Here is a 22,910-nt window from a genome sequence, read left to right on the forward strand (position 1 = left end):
TCAAATCAGGATGATTAGCCAATCCATTACCTCAAAACTTCACTATTTCTTTGTGATGAGAACATTCAAAATTCTCTCTTGTAGCTATTTTAAAATATGCATTATTGTTAACCATACACACCCTACTGCACAATGGAATACCAGAACTGGTTCTTCTCAGCGATTGTAAATTCATGTCCTTTGACCAACCTCTCCCCATGCCCCCTTTTTAAGATTCTCATTCAAAGGAGGATGCTAAGCTTTCCCCAAACCTGCCTCACTAATTGGTGCCAAACTGAAGGAAGGATGTTAATCTTTCCCCCAAACCTGCCCGGCCTAATTGTGGAATTCTTCCTGAAGGGAAAGTGAAACCTAAGCGCTGCAGAGAGGAGAAAGGAAACCGAAACCCCCGCCCGCGGCATAAAGGGCCGTCCGCGCGGCAGGGAGCGCCAGTTCCAGCCCAGGTCCAGGAGGCTCGGGCTCCGCGCGGGTTCCCGGTTCCACTCCTCGCCGCGAGGGCGCAGCTCGCGGATCTTTGGCCGCCACGGGTCCGGCGTCCGCGGTGAGGAGCGGGGCTGCCCCTCGGGAGAAGCCCGGGGCGGAGCGTCCGGCGGGAGCTCCAGGTCTCCCTCCTCCCTCTGCGGCTCTCAGGGAGGAGGTGGTGGCCCGGGAGTGCTGGGAGCGGGACAGGAACCTGTGGAACCCCCTGCTGGCCCCGGGAGGTGCGGTGAGGGCGGGGAAAGGGGCGTCGCCATGAACACCACCAGAGAGAGGATTGCCTAGGTCTCGAAGGAGTCCTCCTCTGCCAAGGTGGGAGCTGGGTCTTGGAGGCTGAGGGGAGCTAAGGGGCATCAGATCTGAGCGCAGCCACTAAAACCTGGACATTGGCATCAGCAAGCAGCTCCCTTCTTCAATCCCTGTACGAGCAGAATCTGCATTTTGTTTTTTACATAGAGACGGGGGTTTCTCCATGTTGGTCAGGCTGGTCTCGAACTCGAGACCTCAGGTGATCTGCCCACCTCGGCATCCCAAAGTGCGGGGATTACAAGCGTGAGCCACCTACCGTGCTCATCCCAGCCCAGAATCCCTATTTTAATAAGATCCCTCAGGTAATTCCGATGCACCCTTAAATTTCAGTGGCTTAAGACAATAGAAGTGTATTTCTTACTCCAGTAACTTAAAGTAATTTATTCTAGGTCAAGGGACAGGTGTTAATTTGCTATTATTGCATAACAAATTATCACCAACTTAGTGGCTTACAAGTTTACTATTTTATGATTGCCGTGGATCAGAAGCCCAGGCATGGGTAAACTGAGTCCTCTGCTCAGCATCCCATCGAGCTAAAATCAAGGTGTCTGTCAGACTTGTGGTCAGAGCTGTGGTCTCATCTAGAAATAATAATGGGATGCTTTATTTCTAGAAATGAATCACTCCTGTGTCTACTCTTTGGTAATACAATGAGGCAGTACTTAGAAGAAAAACAGGATAGTTTCTTGATTCCACAAACCATTATTTTTCATATATTGTCTTCAGATGCTATTGCTGGACTTCCTGCTGTGAAAGATGAAGAACTTAGCATATGTATTTCTTTTTCTTTTAATTCATCCCTTTGTGAACTGTCAAGCTGGTTGATTATATTATTATTTTTATATTGTCAAGGTTTATCACATTTTACAGTATTTTGTGACTAATTCTTGTGACTTGTTTCTATGTTGAGTCGACAGTAAAAAAAAAGTGAACAGCAGTGGCAAAATTATGAGTATGTACACATTACTCGGTGTAGAAGCAATCTGCGAACTGCTAGGCTAAGGCATGTAGTTCTGTATCACTAAAACTACTGTTTGAAATAGACTTTTAAAATTCGAAGTACCATGGGTTCTCTTGTTTCATTATCTTTTGATTGTCTTCATTCTTGATGTTTTCCCCTCAATTTTCTGTATTATCTCTTTAAATAAAATTATCATTTAAGATATATAGTTGGCATTGTGGAAGACAGTGTGGCAGTTCCTCAAGGATCTAGAACCAGAAATACCATTTGACCCAGGAAACCCATTACTAGGAATATACCCAAAGGATTATGAATCACACATACACACTTAGGCTGATTACAGCACTATTTACAATAGCAAAGACTTGGAACCAAGCCAAATGCCCATCAATGATAGACTGGATAAAGAAACTGTGGCACATATACACCATGGAACACTTTGCTGCCATAAAAAAGAATGAGTTTATGTCCTTTGCTAAGACATGTAGTTCTATATCATTAAAAGGGACATAGATGAAGCTAGAAGTCATCATTCTCAGCAAACTAACACAGGAACAGAAAACCAAATACCATGTTTTCACTCATAAGTAGGAGTTGAACAATGAGAACACATGGACACAGGGAGGGGAACATCACACACTGGGGCCTGTTGAGGGGAGGGAGACTAGGGGAGGGAGAGCATTAGGATAAATACATGGGGGGCTTAAAACCTAAGTGACTGGTTGATGGGTGCAGCAAACCACCGTGGCACATGCCCACCTATGTAACAAACCTGCACATTCTGCACGTGTATTTGAGAACTTAAAGTACAATTTAAAAAAAGATATATGGTTGGTGAAATTTCTAACTTCTTAAAAGTCTAATTACATCTCTTTGCCTTCTTCATGAATTGAATCAGTATTTAGATGCAGAATTCTAGGTTCAAATTATTTTCTCTTTAGAAAAAACGTTTTATTTTATCAAAACATCCAGGAATGTTGCTTATTTTAATTAGTTCTGTGTGCCAGGTATTATTTTAATCAATTTGTATCCATCAGTTTATACATTTCAATAGGCTTGAAAACACAATCAGAGGTGAATAATATTATTGTTCCAATTTTATAGATGAGTAAATGGAAACTCAGAGAAGGTAAATAATTTGTCTAAGCTTATGGAACTGTAGTATGTTTCAGAACCAAGATTAAAATGCAAATAGTCTGCCAACAGTGTTCATGCCTTAAACCAGTTCACACATGGCTTGACTTCCATTTCTTTGTAGCTTATCTGTCTTTCTCTTTTTCTTGGAGCTCTGAATTTTAACAAGCTGTGCCTAGGTGTAGTTTTCTCTTTTGTCATTATTTCTACTCAGTAGTTGGAAAACATTTCAACCTAAATAGATTATGTTGTTCTTTAGTTCCGGTCTAATATTATTATATTACTTTAAATATATATCTTTGATCATTTTTATCTCCACTCATTTTGGAATCTTAGTTATGTCCTATTAGAATCACTAGTAGGTGGAGAAAGAGCTTATTCACTTACATTCATATTTTTTAGAATTTTTAGAAATTTTTCATCTCTTTGTCTTTTACTTCTATCCTTTATGAAATTGCCCGGACTTTAACCCCCCAGATCACTAACTTAAAATTCCACCATGCTCATTTTATTGTTCTGCACATGACTTTCTTCTTTGTAAAATTATGTTTGAAATTTGTATGAACACTTGCATGCTTTCACTTTCTCTAACAGCCTGTTATGATTTTATGAGAAATATTTTTAATTCTTTGCAAGCAGTAATTAGAAAATTCTGAAGATCTATTTGGTCTCTGAATCATGCTTATTCATCTGGTTTCTTATTTCTGCTTTTTTTGTGCCTCAAATGTCTACTGATACTAATTTGTGTATGTGTTTGTGTGTGAGTCTTCAATAATCAGTTGTTACAGGGGGCTGGATCTCTACCATGTCTCTCCCTTAAATGACAGAGAAGACATGGAGATAATGACAGTGAATTCTGCTTAAGTGTTAGGGTGTGCATGTGTTGGTGCAGAGGTTAATAGGGTAGCTCTAGTATAGGGTTTGTAAGAGGAAAGCCTAGGGTATGTAAGCCTAGTCTAGCATAGGGTATGTAAGAGGAAAGCCTATTAGGCTTTACATATCCTGTCTTACATACCCTGCCCTATGCTATGTAGAGAAACCTGTAGGATCTCAAACTTGCCATAGGCAGGCTATAGAATCCCTTGATTGTCAAATTAAGGAGGGATTACCTACTAAGGCAGTTTTATTTTGCCACCATAGCTATTGTTGAAAAGTTTCACAGTGTTTAACAGGCACCCACATCTCATTCGCAGTTATAATTAAATTTTAAAAACTGTATTATCCCTTTTAATGTATATCTATTATTTCTTAAAATAATTTTTAAATTGTCAGGACACAAAGAATTATTAATTTGTTTGTAGCTAACGACTTAATAAATGAAACAGTTAGGTATTGATTTTGTCCTAGGAGTGGCATAAAGAAATTCCTGAGACTCTAAGAGCATCATGAACACCTGGGAACCTGTAAATTAACTTATTTCATTTAATTTACAGGTAGATTCTGATGCTATCCTTTCTGAAGTTTTCTGTAATATACTTGGGGTCAGTTCGCTCTTTCCTGTTCAGTTCTCATTGACCCATTCTTTCCATTTGAGCTTGGTGCAATTTGGAGAGTTGAAGAAAGATAGTATGGCCAATGGGTGACTGAGAGTGTTTATGAAAATACCTAAGCTCCTTACCTGGGCACAAGACCCTTTATAGTCTGATTCTTACTTACCTTTCCGGTGTCATCTCCAACGAGTCACCCTGCGCTATGCCATGTAGAACAGCCCATAGCAGCTCAAACTGTAGTTTCACCACTTTATGCTGAGTTTGCTACCTGAAAAGTAATTCTCTATATTTCTCACTTTCCCCAACATGCTTTCATAAGTCTGCATCTTTTCAACCTGTCCTTGAAACCTCAGAACACAGGGCCCTGATTCCTTCATTCTGATTTAGGAATTCCCTCTCAATGCTCTGATGGCTTCCTGTGCCATTTCTGCTAGAACACAGCAAATTAGACTATACTGTGTGACTTCGTTATCTTCGTTATCTCCAGGTCACACAAGGAGAGAATCATGCTTCATGCATGTTTGCATATGTTTCAGCAAGTGGAATGTTTGGTAAAGTGTAGATACTCTATAATCTTTTTTTAATTGCATTTTAGGTTTTGGGGTACATGTGAAGAACATGCAAGATTGTTGCATAGGTGCATACGTGGCAGTGTGATTTGCTGCCTTCCTCCCCTTCACCTGTATGTAGCATTTCTCCCCATGCTATCTCCCCCTAACTCCCCACCCCTCTCTGTCCCTCCCCCATTTCCCCCCAACAGACCCCAGTGTGTAGTGCTCCCCTCCCTGTGTCCATGTGTTCTCATTGTACTCTATAATCTTTGAAATAAAACAGTAATGGGGTGAGTGAGAGAGACCATCCTTATGCTCCTGTCTGCATTAAGTGTCCCTGAACATCCCAGCCCACAGTAATTCCATTTTACTTTAAACTTATTTGTCATTACAGCCATATACTTCCTTGCATTATTATTGTAATATTTAATATCAGCATGTGATCACCATTGTGTGTTCCTTAATATCGTGGAATAGGAATCTTTCTTTCTTTTCTTTTCTTTTCCTTTTCTTTCTTTCTTTCCTTCTTTCTTTCTTTCTTCTTTCTTTCTTTCTTTCTTTCTTTCTTTCTTTCTTTCTTTCTTTCTTTCTCTCTCTCTTTCTTTCTTTCCCTCCCTTCCTTCCTTCCTCTCTTTCTTTCTTCCTTATCTATTGATCTATCTTTATATCTATGACCTATCAATAAATCATATATGTATCTACCTATCTGTTTACTGTTTCACAGCCCTAACATATTGAATGGCAAATGTCTCAATATTTGGTTTCCATGACAAAATGCTCAAGTGCATTTTCATCTACCTCTTTAGTATTTCTTTCTCTATTACCTTTGCAGATTCTTCCTCCTCTCTTGCCATATATTAAGTATTAGTATCGTTAATGCTCAGATGACTTACCTCTTCGAATCCAGCCCAGACTTTGTATTTGACCTCTAGACTTGTATATTTAACTACTTACATATCTTGACTTATGGGAAACCTTGAAAGCAAGTCAAATTCAGGTGACTCACAAATGTAGTGACATGTAGCCCTGTTCTAAGGTTCCCAGCCCAGGAATGGCCTAGCCATCCTTCCTGTTACTTGAGCTAGAATCTTGTGTCTTCCTTGACAACACCCTCTCCTCTCTTCATCCACATCCAATCCAATTCCAAAGTATGTCAAACTCATTTCCTAAATGTCCTTCAAGAAGATCTACATCTCTCCAGCTTTATTATCTCAACTCTCATCAAACTATATTACATCAAATTGTCATCATTACTCTCCTGCACGGTAACTTTCTCTCTGCTCTGCTAAGAAGTTTGCTCCCATCCTATTTATTCTCTATATTGTAGCTGGACTGATCTTTTCAAAATGCAAAGCCAATCACAATGCCACCTGCATAAAATCCATCAATGGCTAATTTTTGATTCCAGGACAAGAATAAAATTCTATAACATGACTTTGAAGGCTCTGCATGCGCTTATATCTCTCTAGTCCTCTCTAGTCTTTTCCTTAATAGTCTCTACTCTAGCCCTACTGGCTTCTTTCTGGAACGAATACCACCCACAATCCTTCGTGCCACTGAGCTTTACACAAGGTATTCTGGTATTCCCTCTGCCAGAAATGCTACTTTTTTTAAAAAATATTTTTTGCCTAATTAATTCTTGTTTATTTCTTAGAACTCAGCTCAGGCATTATTTCTTTTTTCTTTTCTTTTTTTTTTTTGAGACAGAGTTTCTCTCTTGTTACCCAGGCTGGAGTGCAATGGTGCGATCTCGGCTCACCGCAACCTCCGCCTCCTGGGTTCAGGCAATTCTCCTGCCTCAGCCTCCTGAGTAGCTGGGATTACAGGCATGCGCCACCGCGCCCAGCTAATTTTTTGTATTTTTAGTAGAGACGGGGTTTCACCATGTTGACCAGGATGGTCTCGATCTCATGACCTCGTGATCCACCTGCCGCGGCCTCCCAAAGTGCTGGGATTACAGGCGTGAGCCACCGCGCCCAGCCCAGGCATTATTTCTTTAGGGAAACTTCCTCTGACCTCTTGACTTTGTCCTTTTTGCAATGTTCTGTTATTTCTATGATTATCTGATTAATAATTATCTTTCCTGATAGATTTTAAGCTCTGTGAGAGCGTGTTGATTTGTTCCTTCTCGTATTCCTGCTGTCTAATATTTTGTTTTACATATAGTAGTCAGTCAATACATACTTGTTACGTAAAGACTCATTTTCTTTTCTTTTTTTTTTTTTTTTGTAGGACTGCCATTTTTATTATGAACTGCCACTTAGAGGTACCAAAGTAGAAGATATTTGCTACCGTTAATGCTTGCCACAGGTAGCAGCAAGAATGGGTAATTTTCCACTTAAAATATTTATAGATTATAAAACAATGATTCTGTAAACTACATAGATTTACTAGAATTAAAAAGGCACATTACTGCTTTACTTTCTTGAATAATAACTAAATGATAGCTGCTATGAAAAGGACCAATTGAAAAATAATCCATTCTTTTTCTCTCTCTTTTTTTTAACATTTAGAAGAAAATGTATTTACAAAATTTTCAAAGAAAATGTCCCGGTTAATTATGGATGAAATGCCAAAAGCTGAGTAAGTATTATCATACTAAGAAAGATAGGAAATCATCTATCATATTTCCTGTATGTCCATTTGGCCTTCTACTGATATATAGACAGTTGACCACTCAGCAATGTTGGGGCTGAGGGCCGTGAACTACCATACGGTTGAGAATCCATGTTTAACTATTTTTTATTATTGTTAATTAACTGATTAATTTTTCTATTTTTTTTCTAAGTTCATGCCAGACAGATAAAGAGATAACCTTATAACAAGGGTTGAGTAGGGTACATCCAACACATGCCCATGAAAACCCGATCATCACATTTATGAACTACAAAAGGATCATGTTTAAATTTTTACTCCTCCAAAACTCAACTGCAATAGCTTTCTCTCTGCTCCACCAAGTAGTTTGCACCCTTCCTATCTATTCTCTGTATCGTAGCTGGACTAGTCTTTTCAAAATGCAAAGCTCATCATAATGCCACCTACTTAAAATTCATCCATGGCTAATAGTTGATTCTAGGATGAAGAGAAAATTCTAAAACGTGCCCTCAAAGGCTCTGCCTGCTGTCTTATTTCTCTGGTCTTAGTATAAAAAATTAAGAATATCACAAGGAAGCAAAAATGTATTTATTAAGTGGGAGTGGATCGTAATAGTAGTGACATCTTCACTGGCGCAATCCTCCCAGACTTTCATGCTGCTCTCTCTGTCAGGGTTCTCTTCCATAGATTCCTTCTATAGATTACTGTGTGTAAATTTTGTTTGAGGGCAAGTAGACCACTTCAACATCTTTGGTGTTGAATTTATGTAGTTCCACGTGGCCAGGGACATTGTCCAATATCAAAAGAACTTTGAAAAGCAGTCCCTTACTGGCGAGGTACTTCCTGATTTCAGGGACGAAGATCAATTGAACTAATCCAGAAAATGTGTCCTTATCGCCCAGAACTTCTCATTGCACAACTCAAAGTCTGGCAGCTGGTGTTTATCTTTACCCTTCAAGTCTCAGGAGTTAGCAGCTTTATAGATAAAGGCAGGCCTGAAGACAAAACCAACTGCCTTTGCACGGTACAGAGTTAGCCTGTCCCTTCCTGCCCTAAATCCTGGTGCTCACTTTTCTTTCCTACTAATAAATATTCTTTGTGAGTTTTTTTTTTTTTTTTTTTTTTTTTCTGGAGTAGAACACTTTCATCTGCATTAAAAACCTACTCAAGGAGCTATCCTTTCCCCTCAGTGATTTTCTTCTGCCTCTTGGTTGGCTGAAGCTGCTTCTCTCGTTCTCTTCACATCTGTAAAGCCAAACATTACTAAAATGATCAAACCATACTGTGCAGGCATTAGAGTTTCCAGCTTTAGCTCTTTCGTCTTCCTTTTGCTTTGTTGGATAGTTACTTTGCTTTTTCTTGAATCATATTAGAGTTTGTCAGTTTGCCTTTTTAGACAATCCCCCACCCACATAAAAGCTCCATTTTCAATGTGAGATAGTTCAAAAAAAAAAAAAAAATGCAAGATTTTTGTGACTGCTGCAACAATGCCTTCACTAATTTCTTTAAAACATTTATCTTACAATGGTCCTTACCTTAGGTTCATTTATCTTGAAGTGGTGGGCAGCTATTTTTTTTTTTTTCAAATTAAAAAATCAAACATTAAAATAAAATGGTGGGGGATTTTGACGTGCTCTCGCGAGATTTGAGTCTTTTCCTAAGTCGGCGCTCACCAAGGAGAAAGACACGTTCAGTTCGAGCGCCAAGATCGTGAAGCCCAGTGGCAAGAAGCCAGACGAGTTCGAGTCCGGCATCTCCCAGGCTCTTCTGCAGCTGGAGATGAACTCGGACCTCAAGGCTCAGCTCAGGGAGCTGAATATTACGGCAGCCAAGGAAATTGAAGTTGGTGGTGGCCGAAAAGCTGTCATAATTTTTGTTCCTGTTCCTCAACTAAAATCTTTCCAGAAAATCCAAGTCCGGCTAGTACACGAATTGGAGAAAAAGTTTAGTGGGAAGCATGTTGTCTTTATCGCTCAGAGGAGAATTTTGCCTAATCCAACTCGAAAGCATCAATCCATGACACATTTCAAGCAATTCGACTTTTTCTTGTAATGTCATGACTGTCTGTGCTTTTCGGGAACACTTCTGGCATCACTAATGGCACTTCATATGGGTTCCATGGTTTTATTTAGGGTTTATGGTATTGCAATAAGCATGATGAAAAATACGCCGGAACCACGAGAGATCACTTTTTATTGTGATTGCAGAGCAGTTTACTGGAGAGGATCTGCTTGCTCACCACCATACAACAGGAGGTGGCTAGGAGGTTATTGCAGTAGTACCATATATACTGTAGTTAATTTTATGCAGTTATGATTTAATAGTGCAGCTTAACATTTATTTACATTTTTCTCAACTCTGAAAGGTGCCATATGTAGTCTGTAAGTGGGTGCATAAGGTTTGATAAATTCTAACTTTTATAATAGATGTGTGTATATTTTATGGTAGTAAATGCTAAAATAGACTACCTACGTATAGTTTATGTGTTTATGACATAGTTAATTATTTTTCATATTTGTAGGCTACACGTTTTGTCTGAGAGTTTTTTCAAATAGTAACACATTTTTTAAAATTTTTCTAATGTATTTATTGAAAAAGAAAATCCATGTATAAGTGGAGCTGTGCAGTTCAAGCCTGTGTTGTTCAAGGGTCAACAGTATATAGTATATATGTATCAGTGTGTATATATATACACACATATATATACATCAGTATTTATATCAATGTGTATCTATGTATAATATATATACATATAAAATATCTATCAGTATATATAGTAAAGAATATTATATATAACAATATATTTATAACTATGCACAGTATTATATATACGTATATATGATTGTTCAACACAGCACTTTTAGAGCTGATTGATAGTGAGTGGAAACAGTTACCTCTTGCTACATTTGTCAGTAGCCATCAGTGAATCCACATGTAAGGGAATGAGATGGATTAAGCAGAAAATAAATATAATTTAGGTCTACATGCAGGGTACAAGTACTAGATTCCTGATCCAATCAGGCTGTGCCATATGGCCTTGGATAATTTGCTCTCTCTCCCTGAGCCTAAGATGTGAATAATCCTGCCTTTTTTCTGTGAAGGATACTTGTGCATGTGGATATCTTTGAAAAGCCTTAGTGTAGACACTGCCATGAGACAATTAACTCAGCAAATTGAGCTATCGATGATAATGATAATGAGATAATAATGATGTTACTGCCTTTTTGGAACAGTATTTAATGCATATGTGATTTTTGTTTTAACTGTTTTTCATTTTAGATATTCCAGTTTATTCAATGACTTTGTTGAATCTGAATTTTTTTTGATTGATGGAGATTCATTACTTATCACATGTATCTGTGAGATATCATTTACGCCTGGGCAGAGCCTCCATTTCTTCTATCTGGTTGAACGCTACCTTGTGGATCTTATCAGCAAAGGAGGACAATTTACTGTAGTTTTCTTCAAGGTAACATGTCAGTTGAGTTCTTTTTTATAGTATGAGAACTAAAACTAAAATTTCCTAAATTATTTTATGTATTTTTCTTATTACAAAGTAGATTATAGCTATAAAAGTTCAGAAAATTTAAAGGAAAGAAGAGAAAAAATTACCCACGATCTCAGTATTCAGAAATCACCACACTTAGGATTATGTTTTATTTGAATGAAGAGAACTTTATTGTAAGGACACACGGGATCATGAGAGAGGATGAGAAAGCTCCTCAACAGTGGCCCAGTTGAACTCTGGATTCTAGTTCTCCTGCTCTGAGAACTACTTCTGTCTTCAAAACTCAGCAGGCGGTTTATATGAGCCCAGAGGAAAATATATCTGAGCCTAGGCAAAGTCATTAAGAATGCTTTGTTGGCTGGGCACAGTGGTGCATGTCTGTAATCCCAGCACTTTGGGAGGCTGAGCTGGGAGGATTACTTGAGCCCAGGAGTTCAACAATGCAGTGAGCCATGATTATGCCACTGCACTCCAGCCTGAATGACAGAGTGAGACCGAGTCATAATCATAACCAATGCTGAATGCTTGCCTGCAATGTTTTGAACAAAGAGCTAGGCTTCCAATCGAATGTGTGTAGTCTAGTTGGCTGCCCTAATTTTGGTATACTCAGACGATCTACATTGCTTCGGGAGGGTCGGAGAAGCCTGGAGCAATCTTCTAGAATACCGTGGTTCACCTCAGCTTCCTGATACAGATGATTTACATCCACCACTGGCTTTCTGTTCTTTTGCTTTCTGAAATGAGATTGGAGAAGAAAAGAATTAGACAGTGGAAGGGTAAGGATGACAAACTCTGGGTATTAAGTGCCTGCTTCAAGGAGACACATGCATTGAAATTCAAACTGTGATTTTTTTCTGGCAAATATTTGTGAGATGGCAGTCAAAGTTTAAGGGTCTATCTCCCGACAAGCAGACAGAACACAACTGTTGGATGTGTTAGCTAACTAAACGATTAAATGATAATTTTGAAATAAAATATGCTTTACCTCCTCCTCCACAGGATGCTGAGCATGCCTATTTCAACTTCCCTGAACTTCTTTCTTTGAGAACTGCTTTAATTCTTCATCTTCAGAATAATACCACTATTGATGTTCAAACAACATTTTCGGGATGCTTATCAGAAGAGTGGGAAAGTTTCCTGGAAGAGGGTTACCCATATTTCCTGATAGTTGCAGATGAAGGCCTGAACGATATACAAACACACCTTTTCAACTTTTTAATCATTCATTCTTGGGCAAGGAAGGTCAATGTCGTGCTTTCTTCAGGGCAAGAATCTGATGTTCTTCGACTTTATGCATACCTTCTTCCAAGCATGTACAGACACCAGATATTTCTCCAGACGGTAATTCATATCCAAAAGACAATTTCTTCTAGAAATTTACAAAATGTTCTAAGTTACTTGAGTCAGTTTTTTTTTTCTTCTCCTCTAGGAAATTACCAGAGATTTAATAGATAAGTAAAATAATGAATAATATTAAGTAAATAATAATGTAAATGCAGTCATTTATTAAACACTTACTGTTATAAAATTGTGCTTGGTATTTCTCATAAATAATTTTTATTTAACCTTAAAATCAATCTTATAAGGTAGGCATTAGTATTGTCTGTATTTTACAGATGATAAAATAGATACTAGAATAAGTAATCTGTTCACCAAACGCACCAAATGAATAGTAGAACATGGATTTGAAAAGACACAGTCTGATTCAAGCCCGTCTGTCCTTAACCACTGTGTAAGATACCAACCTTAAGTTAATGAAGGCCAGAAATGCATGGAATTAGGCAAAACTTATGCCCTTGTTGCTGAGACATATCAACAAAATGCTATGAATATTATAGCCTTTGATAAGAAAACAATGGAAAGGTCAATAAAGGAGAATAACTGAATCTTATTATTAAGTAATCAATGGGAGAATTTTCAAAGTTCTTAGAGTTCTAATTTCATGATGTTATTATTTTGGTACATTAGTATATTTGACAATTACTGTATTGAAATTTTGGGAGTAAATATGCATACTGATTTATTTATAAATTACTATATTTATTTATAAAGTTGTAATAAGTAATAACATGATAGCTATAATGATATAACAATATATAATAGTAATAATTATAATAAATTTATTTATATAATAAATTATAAACAAATATAATACAATAACCTATCATAAATTAATAAAATTAGTAAATTAAATATATTTATAAATTGCAAAATTTATTTATAAAATTATAAATACATCTGCAGAAATAAGTTTCTGCTTATTTTTCACTACTGATGGTGAATTCTGAATATGAAGACCGTTCTTTAATTCATCAAGATCATTTTTGAGACAACATTTGTCACTCTGAGAATTTTGTCATCCTCCTCATGTATTTGGAAATTCCCACGTGGCTGCCATAAAATAAGATAGTTTGTATTGCTGTAGTTAGTACAGTCATGCATCACATGGACACATTCCAAGAAATGCATCACTAGATGATTCCACTGTTGTGCCAACATCATCAGTGTACATACACAGACCTGGACAGTGTAGTCTTTGACACCCTGGGGCTATCTGATATAGCCTCCTGTTCCTAGGCTAAACTTGTACAGCATGTTACTCTATTGAATACTGTAGGCAACTGTAACACAGTGATAATTATTTGTGTATCTAAGCATATCTAAACATGGAAAAGGTACATTCAAAGGCGGTATAAAAGATTAAAAATGATACACTTGTATAGGGTACTTACCATGAATGGAGCTTGCAGGACCAGCAGTTGCTCTGGGTGAGTCAGTGAGTGAGTGGCCAGTGAACGTGAAGGCTTAGGACATTACTGTACACTGCTGTAGATGTTATTAGTATATACAGTATTCACTTTGGTTACAGTAAATTTATTTTAAAAATGCTTTTACTCATTTAATAAATTAACCTGAGCTTACTGTAATTTTTTTGTTGTATAAAGTTTAATTTTCAAAAGTTTTTCAATGGTTATACAAACACATAGTACAACTGTACAAAAATATTTACCTTCTTTCTTTTTCTTGAAACAGAGTTTTACTCTGTCGCTCAGGCTGGAGTGCAGTGATGTGATCACAGCTCACTGCAACCTCCATGGCTCAGGCTCAAGTGATCCTGCTGCCTCAGCCTCCTGAATAGCTGGGATTACAGATGCACACTGCCATGCTCAGCTAATATTTGTATTTTTTGTAGAGACAAGGTTTTGCCATGTTGCCCAGGCTGGTCTCAAACTCTGGGGCTCAAGCAATCCACCTGCCTCATCCTCCCAAAGTGCTGAGATTACAAGTGTGAACCACTACGCCTGGCCTTTTTTCCTTATATCATTATTCTATCAGCTTCTTTTCTATTAAAATATATACTTTTTACTTTTTAAGATTTTTTTTTTTAAATAAGATGCAAACACACACATTAGCCTTGGCCTGCGCAGGGTCAGGATCATCAACATCAACTGTCTTCCACCTCCAAATCTTCTCCCACTGGACCATCTTCAGGGGCAGTAACACACAGGGAGCTGTCATCTCCTAGGATAACAATGCCTTCTTCTGGAGTACTTCCTGAAGGGCCTGCCTCAGGCTGTTTCGCAGCTAACTGTTTTTAAAATATAATTGAAAAGAGTATACTCTAAAATAATAATAAAAAATTAGTATAGTACAGAAAATTATAAATCAGTAATAGTCATTTTTATCATGATCAAGTATGATATCCTCTCTATAATAGTATATGCTGTCATTTTAGATGCCTGGCAGGATAGTAGGTTTGTTTATGCCAGCTTCACCATCAACACCTGAATAGTGCATTGTGCTGTGGCATTATGATGGTGATGATATCACCAGGCAATAGAAATTTTTCATCTCCATTATAATCATATGGGACCACCAACATATAAGTGGTCCGTGGCTGAGGGAAATGTCATTATGTGGCTCATGACTAGTATTAAACTATTTTCAACTCTGGTTGCCTACACTCAGCAGGAATAGCCCTGGGATTCATTTTCATATTATACTTCTGTTTATATAATAACAGAAGTACTGTTATTATCTCATTTTTCTCTGTTAGAGAAATTTCTAAATCTGAGTTTTAAGAGTATTTACACATATTCTGTCTAATCTTTCCTTAAGAATAATTTTTTAAATGAAGGATTTCATTTCTGGTAAAATAATCTATTTCCTAATTTTTTGAATAGTCACCTTAAAGAAGTTATGTTATTAGTCAATTTGAGGATTATGTGAAATACGATTAAAAATACAATGCATATTGGAAATGGCTGCTGCTGGGTGATAGGTACCTGTGAGGGGTTTTGTTATCTTTTATTCATGTGTATCTTTGAAATTTGTCAAAATATATTGCATTAAATAGGCATGATGATGTTTTGGTGGGTGCTGGAAGTGTTCTAAAATTCGATTGTGATATTGGCTCCAAAGTCTATAAATTTACTAACAGCCATTGAATTGTGACAAAATGAATGAATTTTATGTTAATTATACTTTTATGACACTATTAAAAAACAATACACTATATTCGTAGGCAAAAATTAACTTGCAAAGACATGATAGTGATGCTCATTGGGATTTAAAACTTACAATTAGGCCAGATGCGGTGGGCTCAGGCCTGTAATCCCAGCACTTTGGGAGGTTGAGACGGGTGAGGCAAAAGAATCTCTTAAACCCAGGGGGAAGAGGTTGCAATGAGCTGAGACTGCCCCATTTCACTCCAGCCTGGGCAACAAGAACAAAACTTGTCTCAAAACAACAACAACAAACAAACAAAAAACCACCTTACAATTACATTGGCATATATATATATATATATATATATATATATATATACACTTTTTTTTTTTACTTAGAACTATATCATAACATAATCATATCTAAAATATCTAATTTTCTATAGTTGGAAAATTATTGCCTATTTTATTTATAACAGTTTTTCTGATTTTCCTTTATTTTACAGAATAAACAGACGATTGAAGTTGCTTATATAACCCTGCTTAACCAATTGGAAAGATATAAGGTTTCAGCATTAGCGCCTCTTTTTGGAAGTTTAGAATGGAATAATATGATGGAAGAGGTAACAAAATATTTTAGAAAGCTTTGTATTTGAACTAATTTTTCAGTTATAGAAAGGTTACAAAAATAGCGTTCTTAGATACTTCTCACTCAGCTTCTCCTAATGTTAACATCTTAACCATGGGGCATTTATGAAAACCAGGAAATTAACATTGTGTCGATATTAAACTTTAGACCTTATTCAAATTCCTCTGACTTTTCCACTGGCGTCCTTTTGCAATTTCAGGATTTAGTCCAGGATACCACATCCATCTTCAGCTGTCAGTGGATGCTTTTGAGTGTTCTCCAGTCTTTAATAGTTTCTCAGTCTCTTGTTCTTCTTGAGCTTGACATTTTTGAAGATGACCAATCGTTTTTTTTTAATAACCTTCAGTTTGGGCTCGTTTGATGTTTACTCATAACTGGAATGAGGTTATTATACATCTTTGGCCAGAATGTCACGTAATTAATATTGTGCCCTCAGTGCTTCCTAACAATGAATCTGAGCATTGATTTCTTGGTGCCTGACAGTTTTCTCTACCATGAAGTTACCATCTGCCCTTTGTAGTTTATAAATCTTGAAGGACATGCTTTGTGACTGTGCAGATCCTGTTTCTTCTCAAACTTTAGTGGATTAATTTTAGTGTCGGCAGTGGATCTTGTGTGCAGCAATGATTATTGATGTTTTTTCCTAATGGTGATCCTTTATTTCACTCTTTCCTTCTGCATTGATTAGTTGGAACTCCACTGTAAGAGAGAATTGTCCTAGCACTGCCATTTATTGATTTATGTCAGTATGGACAAATATATTTATTTTATATTATACATTAAAATCCAACATTATAATTATGTGGAGCTCAAATTACCTCAGGTTTGAACATTAGAAGCCCCTTTAGGTTGGCGCCTGTGTTCTTTTACAAGCCCTCATCTTTCTGTACCTTACAACTTTTTGAAATCACAAGATGGTCCAGTCGCATCTTGTATTTTCCCTACCCCACCCCTGAAATTAACTACATCTCCAGAGAAGAAGGCAGTTAGAAGTTCAGATCTGAAAACTATCTTGGTGCACTGCTACTGGGGTGTCATTTCTACCAGGGCTTTTTAGCAAACGGAACTAGGAGTCAAATCCATAATAGTTCATTTTACCCCTCCCCTTACTTTTTTAAATTTCTTTCTTCAATCGTGAGAAATCCCACTTTCATTGTCTACAATATATTCACTTATTTGCTCAGTTTTAATATACACATAGTTATTTTATTTTATTTTTTATTTTGATTTGTATAGATTCAGGGCATACACGGGCAGGTTTGTTACATGAATATATCGCATAATGCTGAGGTTTGGTTCTCTACCGTACCCATCACCCAAATGTTGTACTCAGCAGGTAACTTTTCAACCATCACTCCCCTCTGACCCACCCCCATGTCTATTATTTCCCTCTGTATAGTAATTTTATAATTGCTAACCATACCCTGTGAGAAACAGAGTCGATGAGATTGTAAGATTCATGTGCAGTCCCTTTTTTAACTGTAGCCATAGAATATGTTAATATACTGTTTCCAAAGTTATTTAGGTTAGTGATTTTCTCACCCACCTCCTTTGGTGTGACTATGTTATCCTTTATTATTTAATACAGTTTGATTCATTGGTTAGTGTTTGTATTTCATCTTGGGTGCCTCCCACCTGTTTCCCGTTGATTTTTAATTATGTTTATCATGAAAGGTATGTGAAAGGTATAGGAAACATTACCACTATATATATGTGTGTGTGTATATACATTATATGTATATGTATACACACACACACACACACACACACACACACACACACACACAGATATTAAACACATAGCTCGTAGCTGCTGCTGCTTTTTTTTTTTCTTTGAGACAGAGTCTTGCTTTGTTGCCCCGGCTGGAGTGCAGTGCTGTGATCTTGGCTCACTGCCACCTCTATCTCCTGAGTTCAAGCAATTCTTCTGCCTCAGCCTCCCAAGTAGCTGTGACTACAGGTGCCTGCCACCATGACTGGCTAATTTTTGTATTTTTAGTAGAGACGAGGCTTTATCATGTTGACCAGGCTGGTCTTGAACTACTGACCTCATGATCCACCTGCCTTGGCCTCCCAAAGTGCTGGGATTACAGGCGTGAGCCACTGTGCCTGACTGTAGCTTCTATTTTCTTGAGCATTTTCATCATGAATGCATGAATGTTTATTAAAAGTGTGTATATAATTATATGATTTTTCCTCCTTAGTTTTATTAGTATTGTGTAGGGTATTAATGATTTTTCCCAGTATTGAAGCAACTCTGTATTCCTGGAATAAATCTAACTTAGTCATAGTGTATTACTTGTTAATATGGTGTTTGATTCTGTTTGATAACATTTTGTTTAGAAATTTTGCATCAGTATGCATGAATGATACTTTTCTGTAATTTGGTTTCTTTCAATTGCCTTTATCTGGTTAGATGTCAGTGTTATATGTGCTTCATAAAAGATTAGAATGTCTTTTCTTCTTTTTCAATATTGTGAAATAATGCATATATTATTGGGATTATCTAATCTTTGAAGATTTGATAGAAATCCCCTGTGAAGCCACATGGTCCTGGTGATTTTTTGTGAAATAGTTTCTTAATTTTCTGTATTTCTTCCGTGGATATTGACTTCTTTGGGCTTGTTAACTTGAATGGAGTCAAATTTAGTAATTTATTCTTCAGTGAAAATTATTTCACTTAAGTTTTCAAGTCTATTTGCATAGAACTTTGTGAAGTAGGCTTTTGTAATTTAATTTTTCTTCTGGTTCAATAATTACTTTCTCTTTTAATTTTATTTTGTATATTTGTGAGTTCTCTTGCTTTTATTTGTGATGAAGTTAACTAGTGGTTTGTCTGTTTTTAAGTTATTTAAAACCAAGAATTTTGATTTATTAATGAGATCTATTGATTTTTTAAAATTTATTAATTTGTGCTTTCTTTCATCTTTTACATTTTTGGTTTTTACTTTGTTGTTTCTTTACACATTTTTTAGGCATGATGGGAACTTTTCCATTTTAAAAATTATTTTATTTCTGTTATTAAACATATTTATTGAAATAAACTTTCCTCTGAATTGCTGCTTTATATATATCCCATAGATTATGCTGTAAATTTTTTGTCATTAAAAAAAATTCTGTAATTTCAGTTTGTATTTCCTTTCACCCAAGATCGACGTAATATAAATATTTTTAAGTTTCAGACTGAAGCACATTTGTGATTTTTAAAATTTCTTTCTGTTTTTTTTTCCACTACCTCTATTGTATTATGAAGATCTGTTTGTAATATTTCTATGTTATGGAAGTTACTGATGTTTTCTTTGTGAACTAATGTATTATTAATTTTTATGGACGTGCTGGGGTCATTTAAGACAAATGAAGGTTCCCCATCACCATGATGCAGTTTGATTCATAAGGTCTACTCTGTTGATTACATTGGTTTAAGTCTTTTATAGGTGTCTCTCTTGTGTATTAAAATGTGTTATTATACGTGTGATTCTCTATATAGTTCCTTTTGTCTTTTGTCATTTTTGTTTCACAAAGTTTGTTGCCGTGCTATATGTTGCATAATTTTTTATAAGGGATAACTTTTCATTATGGATTATGGCTTTTGGAATAAAAGACTGCTTCTCTTTTTCACATGTAGTACTTTCGAGCTTGAATACTGCTTAGCCCAATATCAAGATGCTAACCTTTGCTCTCTTTTAGTTTCCATTTACCTAGTGGAATTATGCCCATTCCTTTATTTTTAGTCTTTCTGAATCACTTTGTTTTAACTGTGTGTCTTGTATATGGAATGTGGTCCAAATTGAAATTGTTTTTCTATTTAGAGGTGAGTTAAGTCTCACATTTATCGTTATGACTGATATGTTTGGTCTTGATTCTATAATATGTTACAGGTATTTGTATTCTGGCGTGTTTGTTAAATTTCTTTAATGATGATCTGTGTATTCTTTGTTATTTTATTTAAATAATTTTAAAATTTGGAGTTTTACATGTTCTGTGATGGTAATTACCTTTGTGTTGTACGTTTTTTATAAAAAGAATAATCTTAATCCTCTGTTTTCTTATTTTACCTTTCACTATTTGGTTTCTGAGGTTTTAATTTTTTTCAGTACCCTCTAGCACTCATCTATTGCATATAGTGGTTTTTCTTGGATTATTATTTTTAAAATGTTAATTTTATTATTATTATTAAATTATTATTATTACTATTTTGTCTTGCTCTGTTGCTCAAGCTGGAGTTCAGTGGTGTGATCTCAGCAACCTTCCCACCTCCCTGGTTCAAGCAATTCTTCCACCTCAGCCTCCAAGTAGCTGGAACTACAGGCCTGCACCATCACACCTGGCTAATTTGTATACTTGTATTAGAAACGAGGTTTTGTCACATTGCCCAGTCTAGTCTTGAACTCTTGGCCTCAGCCTCCCAAAGTGCTGGGATTACAGGTGTGAGCCACTGTGCTTGGTCCAGTTTTGTTGTTGGTAAGATTTGTGATGATACAAATATTTTTCTTTCATTTCTACTATTTTTTTAAACATTTTTTTGGTTTTTATTTTATGTCATTTGGTTGTTTTCTTACCTTTCTTCATTAAATTTTATTTATATTATTCTCCTTTGGGCATCTTGTAACTTATTCTTTATTTCTGGATAGCTTTGCATTTTTCTAAGATTATTTCTCTGAATTAATTATTTATTGTCTTTCTTTTCAATTCTGTTTCTGGTTTATCAGTTGCTGAATAAAGATCATTTTTTCATATGATTGAATGCTTGTTTGAGCATATCCATATTTAGAGTGTAGATTTAGGGATTTCTTCTGCTTTATGGTTGCCATTATTATTATTACTTTTGGAGGTAATGGTGAGATTTTCACTCAATTTGTGTGGAATTTTTTTCTTGCTAATACTTTTTGCAGTAGCTCTCTTTCCTTTTATTTTAGTGATATTGAGGTTTGTTACAAGATATTTTAATTCAATTTAATCCAATCTAATTTAATTAATTAATGTAATGTTATCTTCTTCTGCTAGCCCGGCAGAGTCCAGGCATGTTATTGGGGTTTTTGTTAGTTTGTTCATTTACTTGTTTTGGTAGTGGGTGAGTGGTTTTGAGTCCTCAAATTATCTGCTTTTCTTCTAACTGGCAGAGTCCACAAATTCTTCTTTGAGTCCTTAAATAATCTGCTTTTCTTCTAACTGGTAGAGTCCACAAATTCTTCTTTTATCCTTTCACCACTTAATTGCCAAAGGATACTTCATCCTTTTTTTAAAAGCTTCCTTCTTTCCCAGAGCTCTTTTCAGAAAATTGTCCCCTTGGCCGGGTGTGGTGGCTCATGCCTGTAATCCTAGCACTTTGGGAGGCTAATGCAGGCAGATCATGTGGTCAAGAGATCGAGACCATATTGGCCAACATAGTGAAACCCCATCTCTACTAAAAATACAAAAATTAGCTGGGTGTGGTGGTGCATGCCTGTAATCCCAGCTACTCAGGAGGCGAGGCAGGAGAATCACTTGAACCCGGGAGTTGGAGGTAGCAGTGAGCTGAAATCATGCCACTGCACTCCAGCCTGGGTGACAGATCAAGACTCCATCTCAAAAAAAAAAGAAAAGAAAAGAAAAGAAAAGAAAAATTGTACTCTTAAGTAGTTCCTATCTTTTAAATAGTTTCTCTTCTTTTTTAAATTTCAAATTTAAAAAATTATTATTTTTGATTGACACATCATGACTGTATATTTGTGAAGTACAACATTTTGTTTTGATATGTGTATACAATGTGACATGATTACATGAAGCTAATTAACATATCCATCACCTTGCTTGCTCATCATTTTTTGTGGTGAGATATTTGAAATTTATGCACTTCTTTTGAAATATTTAATACATTATTATTGGTTGTAGTCATCCTGCTGTACAATAGATCTCAAAACTTTGTAGCCTTTGATTAGCAACTCTTCATTTTTCTCCTCACCACCTGAAAAGAAGAGTTTCTCTTCTCTATGAGTTCAACTTTATTAGATTCTACATGGAAGTAAGATGGTTTGGTGTCTCTTTGTCTTGGCTTATTTCACATAGCATAATGTCCTGCAGGTTCATCCATGTTGTTGAAAATGAGAGGATTTCCCCCCATTTTAAATGCTCAATGGTATCCATTGTGTATACATACCTCATTTTCACTGTCCGTTCACGTGTTGATAAACACTTAGATTGATCCAAGTCTTGGTTATTGTGAACTGTGTGTCAATGAACATGGGAGTGCAGATATCCCTTCAACATACTGTTTAAAGAGAAACTTCAGCCAAATTAAATTTAAAGGAGTTTAATTGAGCAGTGAATGATTCGCAAATTGGGTGGCCCCCAGAATCACAGCAGATTCAGAGAGACTCCAGGGGTGACTTGCGGTCAGAACAAACTTGTAGGCAAAAAAAGTAAATTGGTGTACAGGAATCAGGACTGAGGTACAGAAGAGCTGGATTAGTTACAACTCTGCATTTGCCTTATTTGAATGCTCAGCAGTGTATGAGTGATTGAAATATGGCTGCTGGGATTGGCCAAGACTCAGTGATTGTTACAGAAACATATTCCTAAACTAGATTTTCAATCTTGTCTACCTGTTAAGTTACATTGCAGTTCATCCACAAGGACTCAAATATAGAAGAGTGAAGTCCTTCTCAAGCCATATTTAGTTTGCTTTAGCCATACTAATTTCGGTTCCTTTGGACACATACCCAAACAAGGGATTACTGGGTGATATGGTAGTTCTAATTTTAGTTTTTTGAGGAAGCTTCATACCATTTTCCATAATGGCTTTACTAATT

The 22,910-nt window shown here is 36.4% G+C and overlaps 1 protein-coding gene and 1 non-coding gene across 4 annotated transcripts in view; one reads left to right on the top strand and one right to left on the bottom strand.

Annotated features, from left to right (window-relative positions):
- The first annotated feature begins 472 nt into the window (after positions 1–472).
- The window catches only part of LOC105720595 (DExD/H-box helicase 60), a 104,483-nt gene continuing 82,045 nt past the window's right edge, over positions 473–22,910 (top strand). For 2 of the 3 annotated variants that reach the window (XM_012457209.3, XM_064371037.1), the window contains exons 1-6: positions 473–541; positions 7,155–7,248; positions 7,436–7,505; positions 10,797–10,986; positions 12,025–12,366; positions 15,980–16,096. In XM_012457209.3, the coding sequence (XP_012312632.3) occupies positions 7,245–7,248; positions 7,436–7,505; positions 10,797–10,986; positions 12,025–12,366; positions 15,980–16,096 (723 nt within the window). In that variant the 5' untranslated portion in view covers positions 473–541; positions 7,155–7,244. Of the gene's footprint in view, positions 542–4,994; positions 5,054–7,154; positions 7,249–7,435; positions 7,506–10,796; positions 10,987–12,024; positions 12,367–15,979; positions 16,097–22,910 lie in introns of those variants that run through there. The other variant, XM_064371036.1, reaches the window with a different exon arrangement.
- LOC135272600 (small nucleolar RNA U13) lies at positions 7,715–7,818 on the bottom strand. Its single transcript, XR_010340620.1, has one exon. It is a non-coding gene; the product is annotated as a small nucleolar RNA U13 (small nucleolar RNA).

Source organism: Aotus nancymaae, unplaced genomic scaffold (genome assembly GCF_030222135.1).
Source record: "Aotus nancymaae isolate 86718 unplaced genomic scaffold, 86718_ANA_hifiasm-v0.15.2.pri h1tg000115l, whole genome shotgun sequence".
In the NCBI taxonomy this organism is placed as follows: Eukaryota; Metazoa; Chordata; class Mammalia; order Primates; family Aotidae; genus Aotus; species Aotus nancymaae.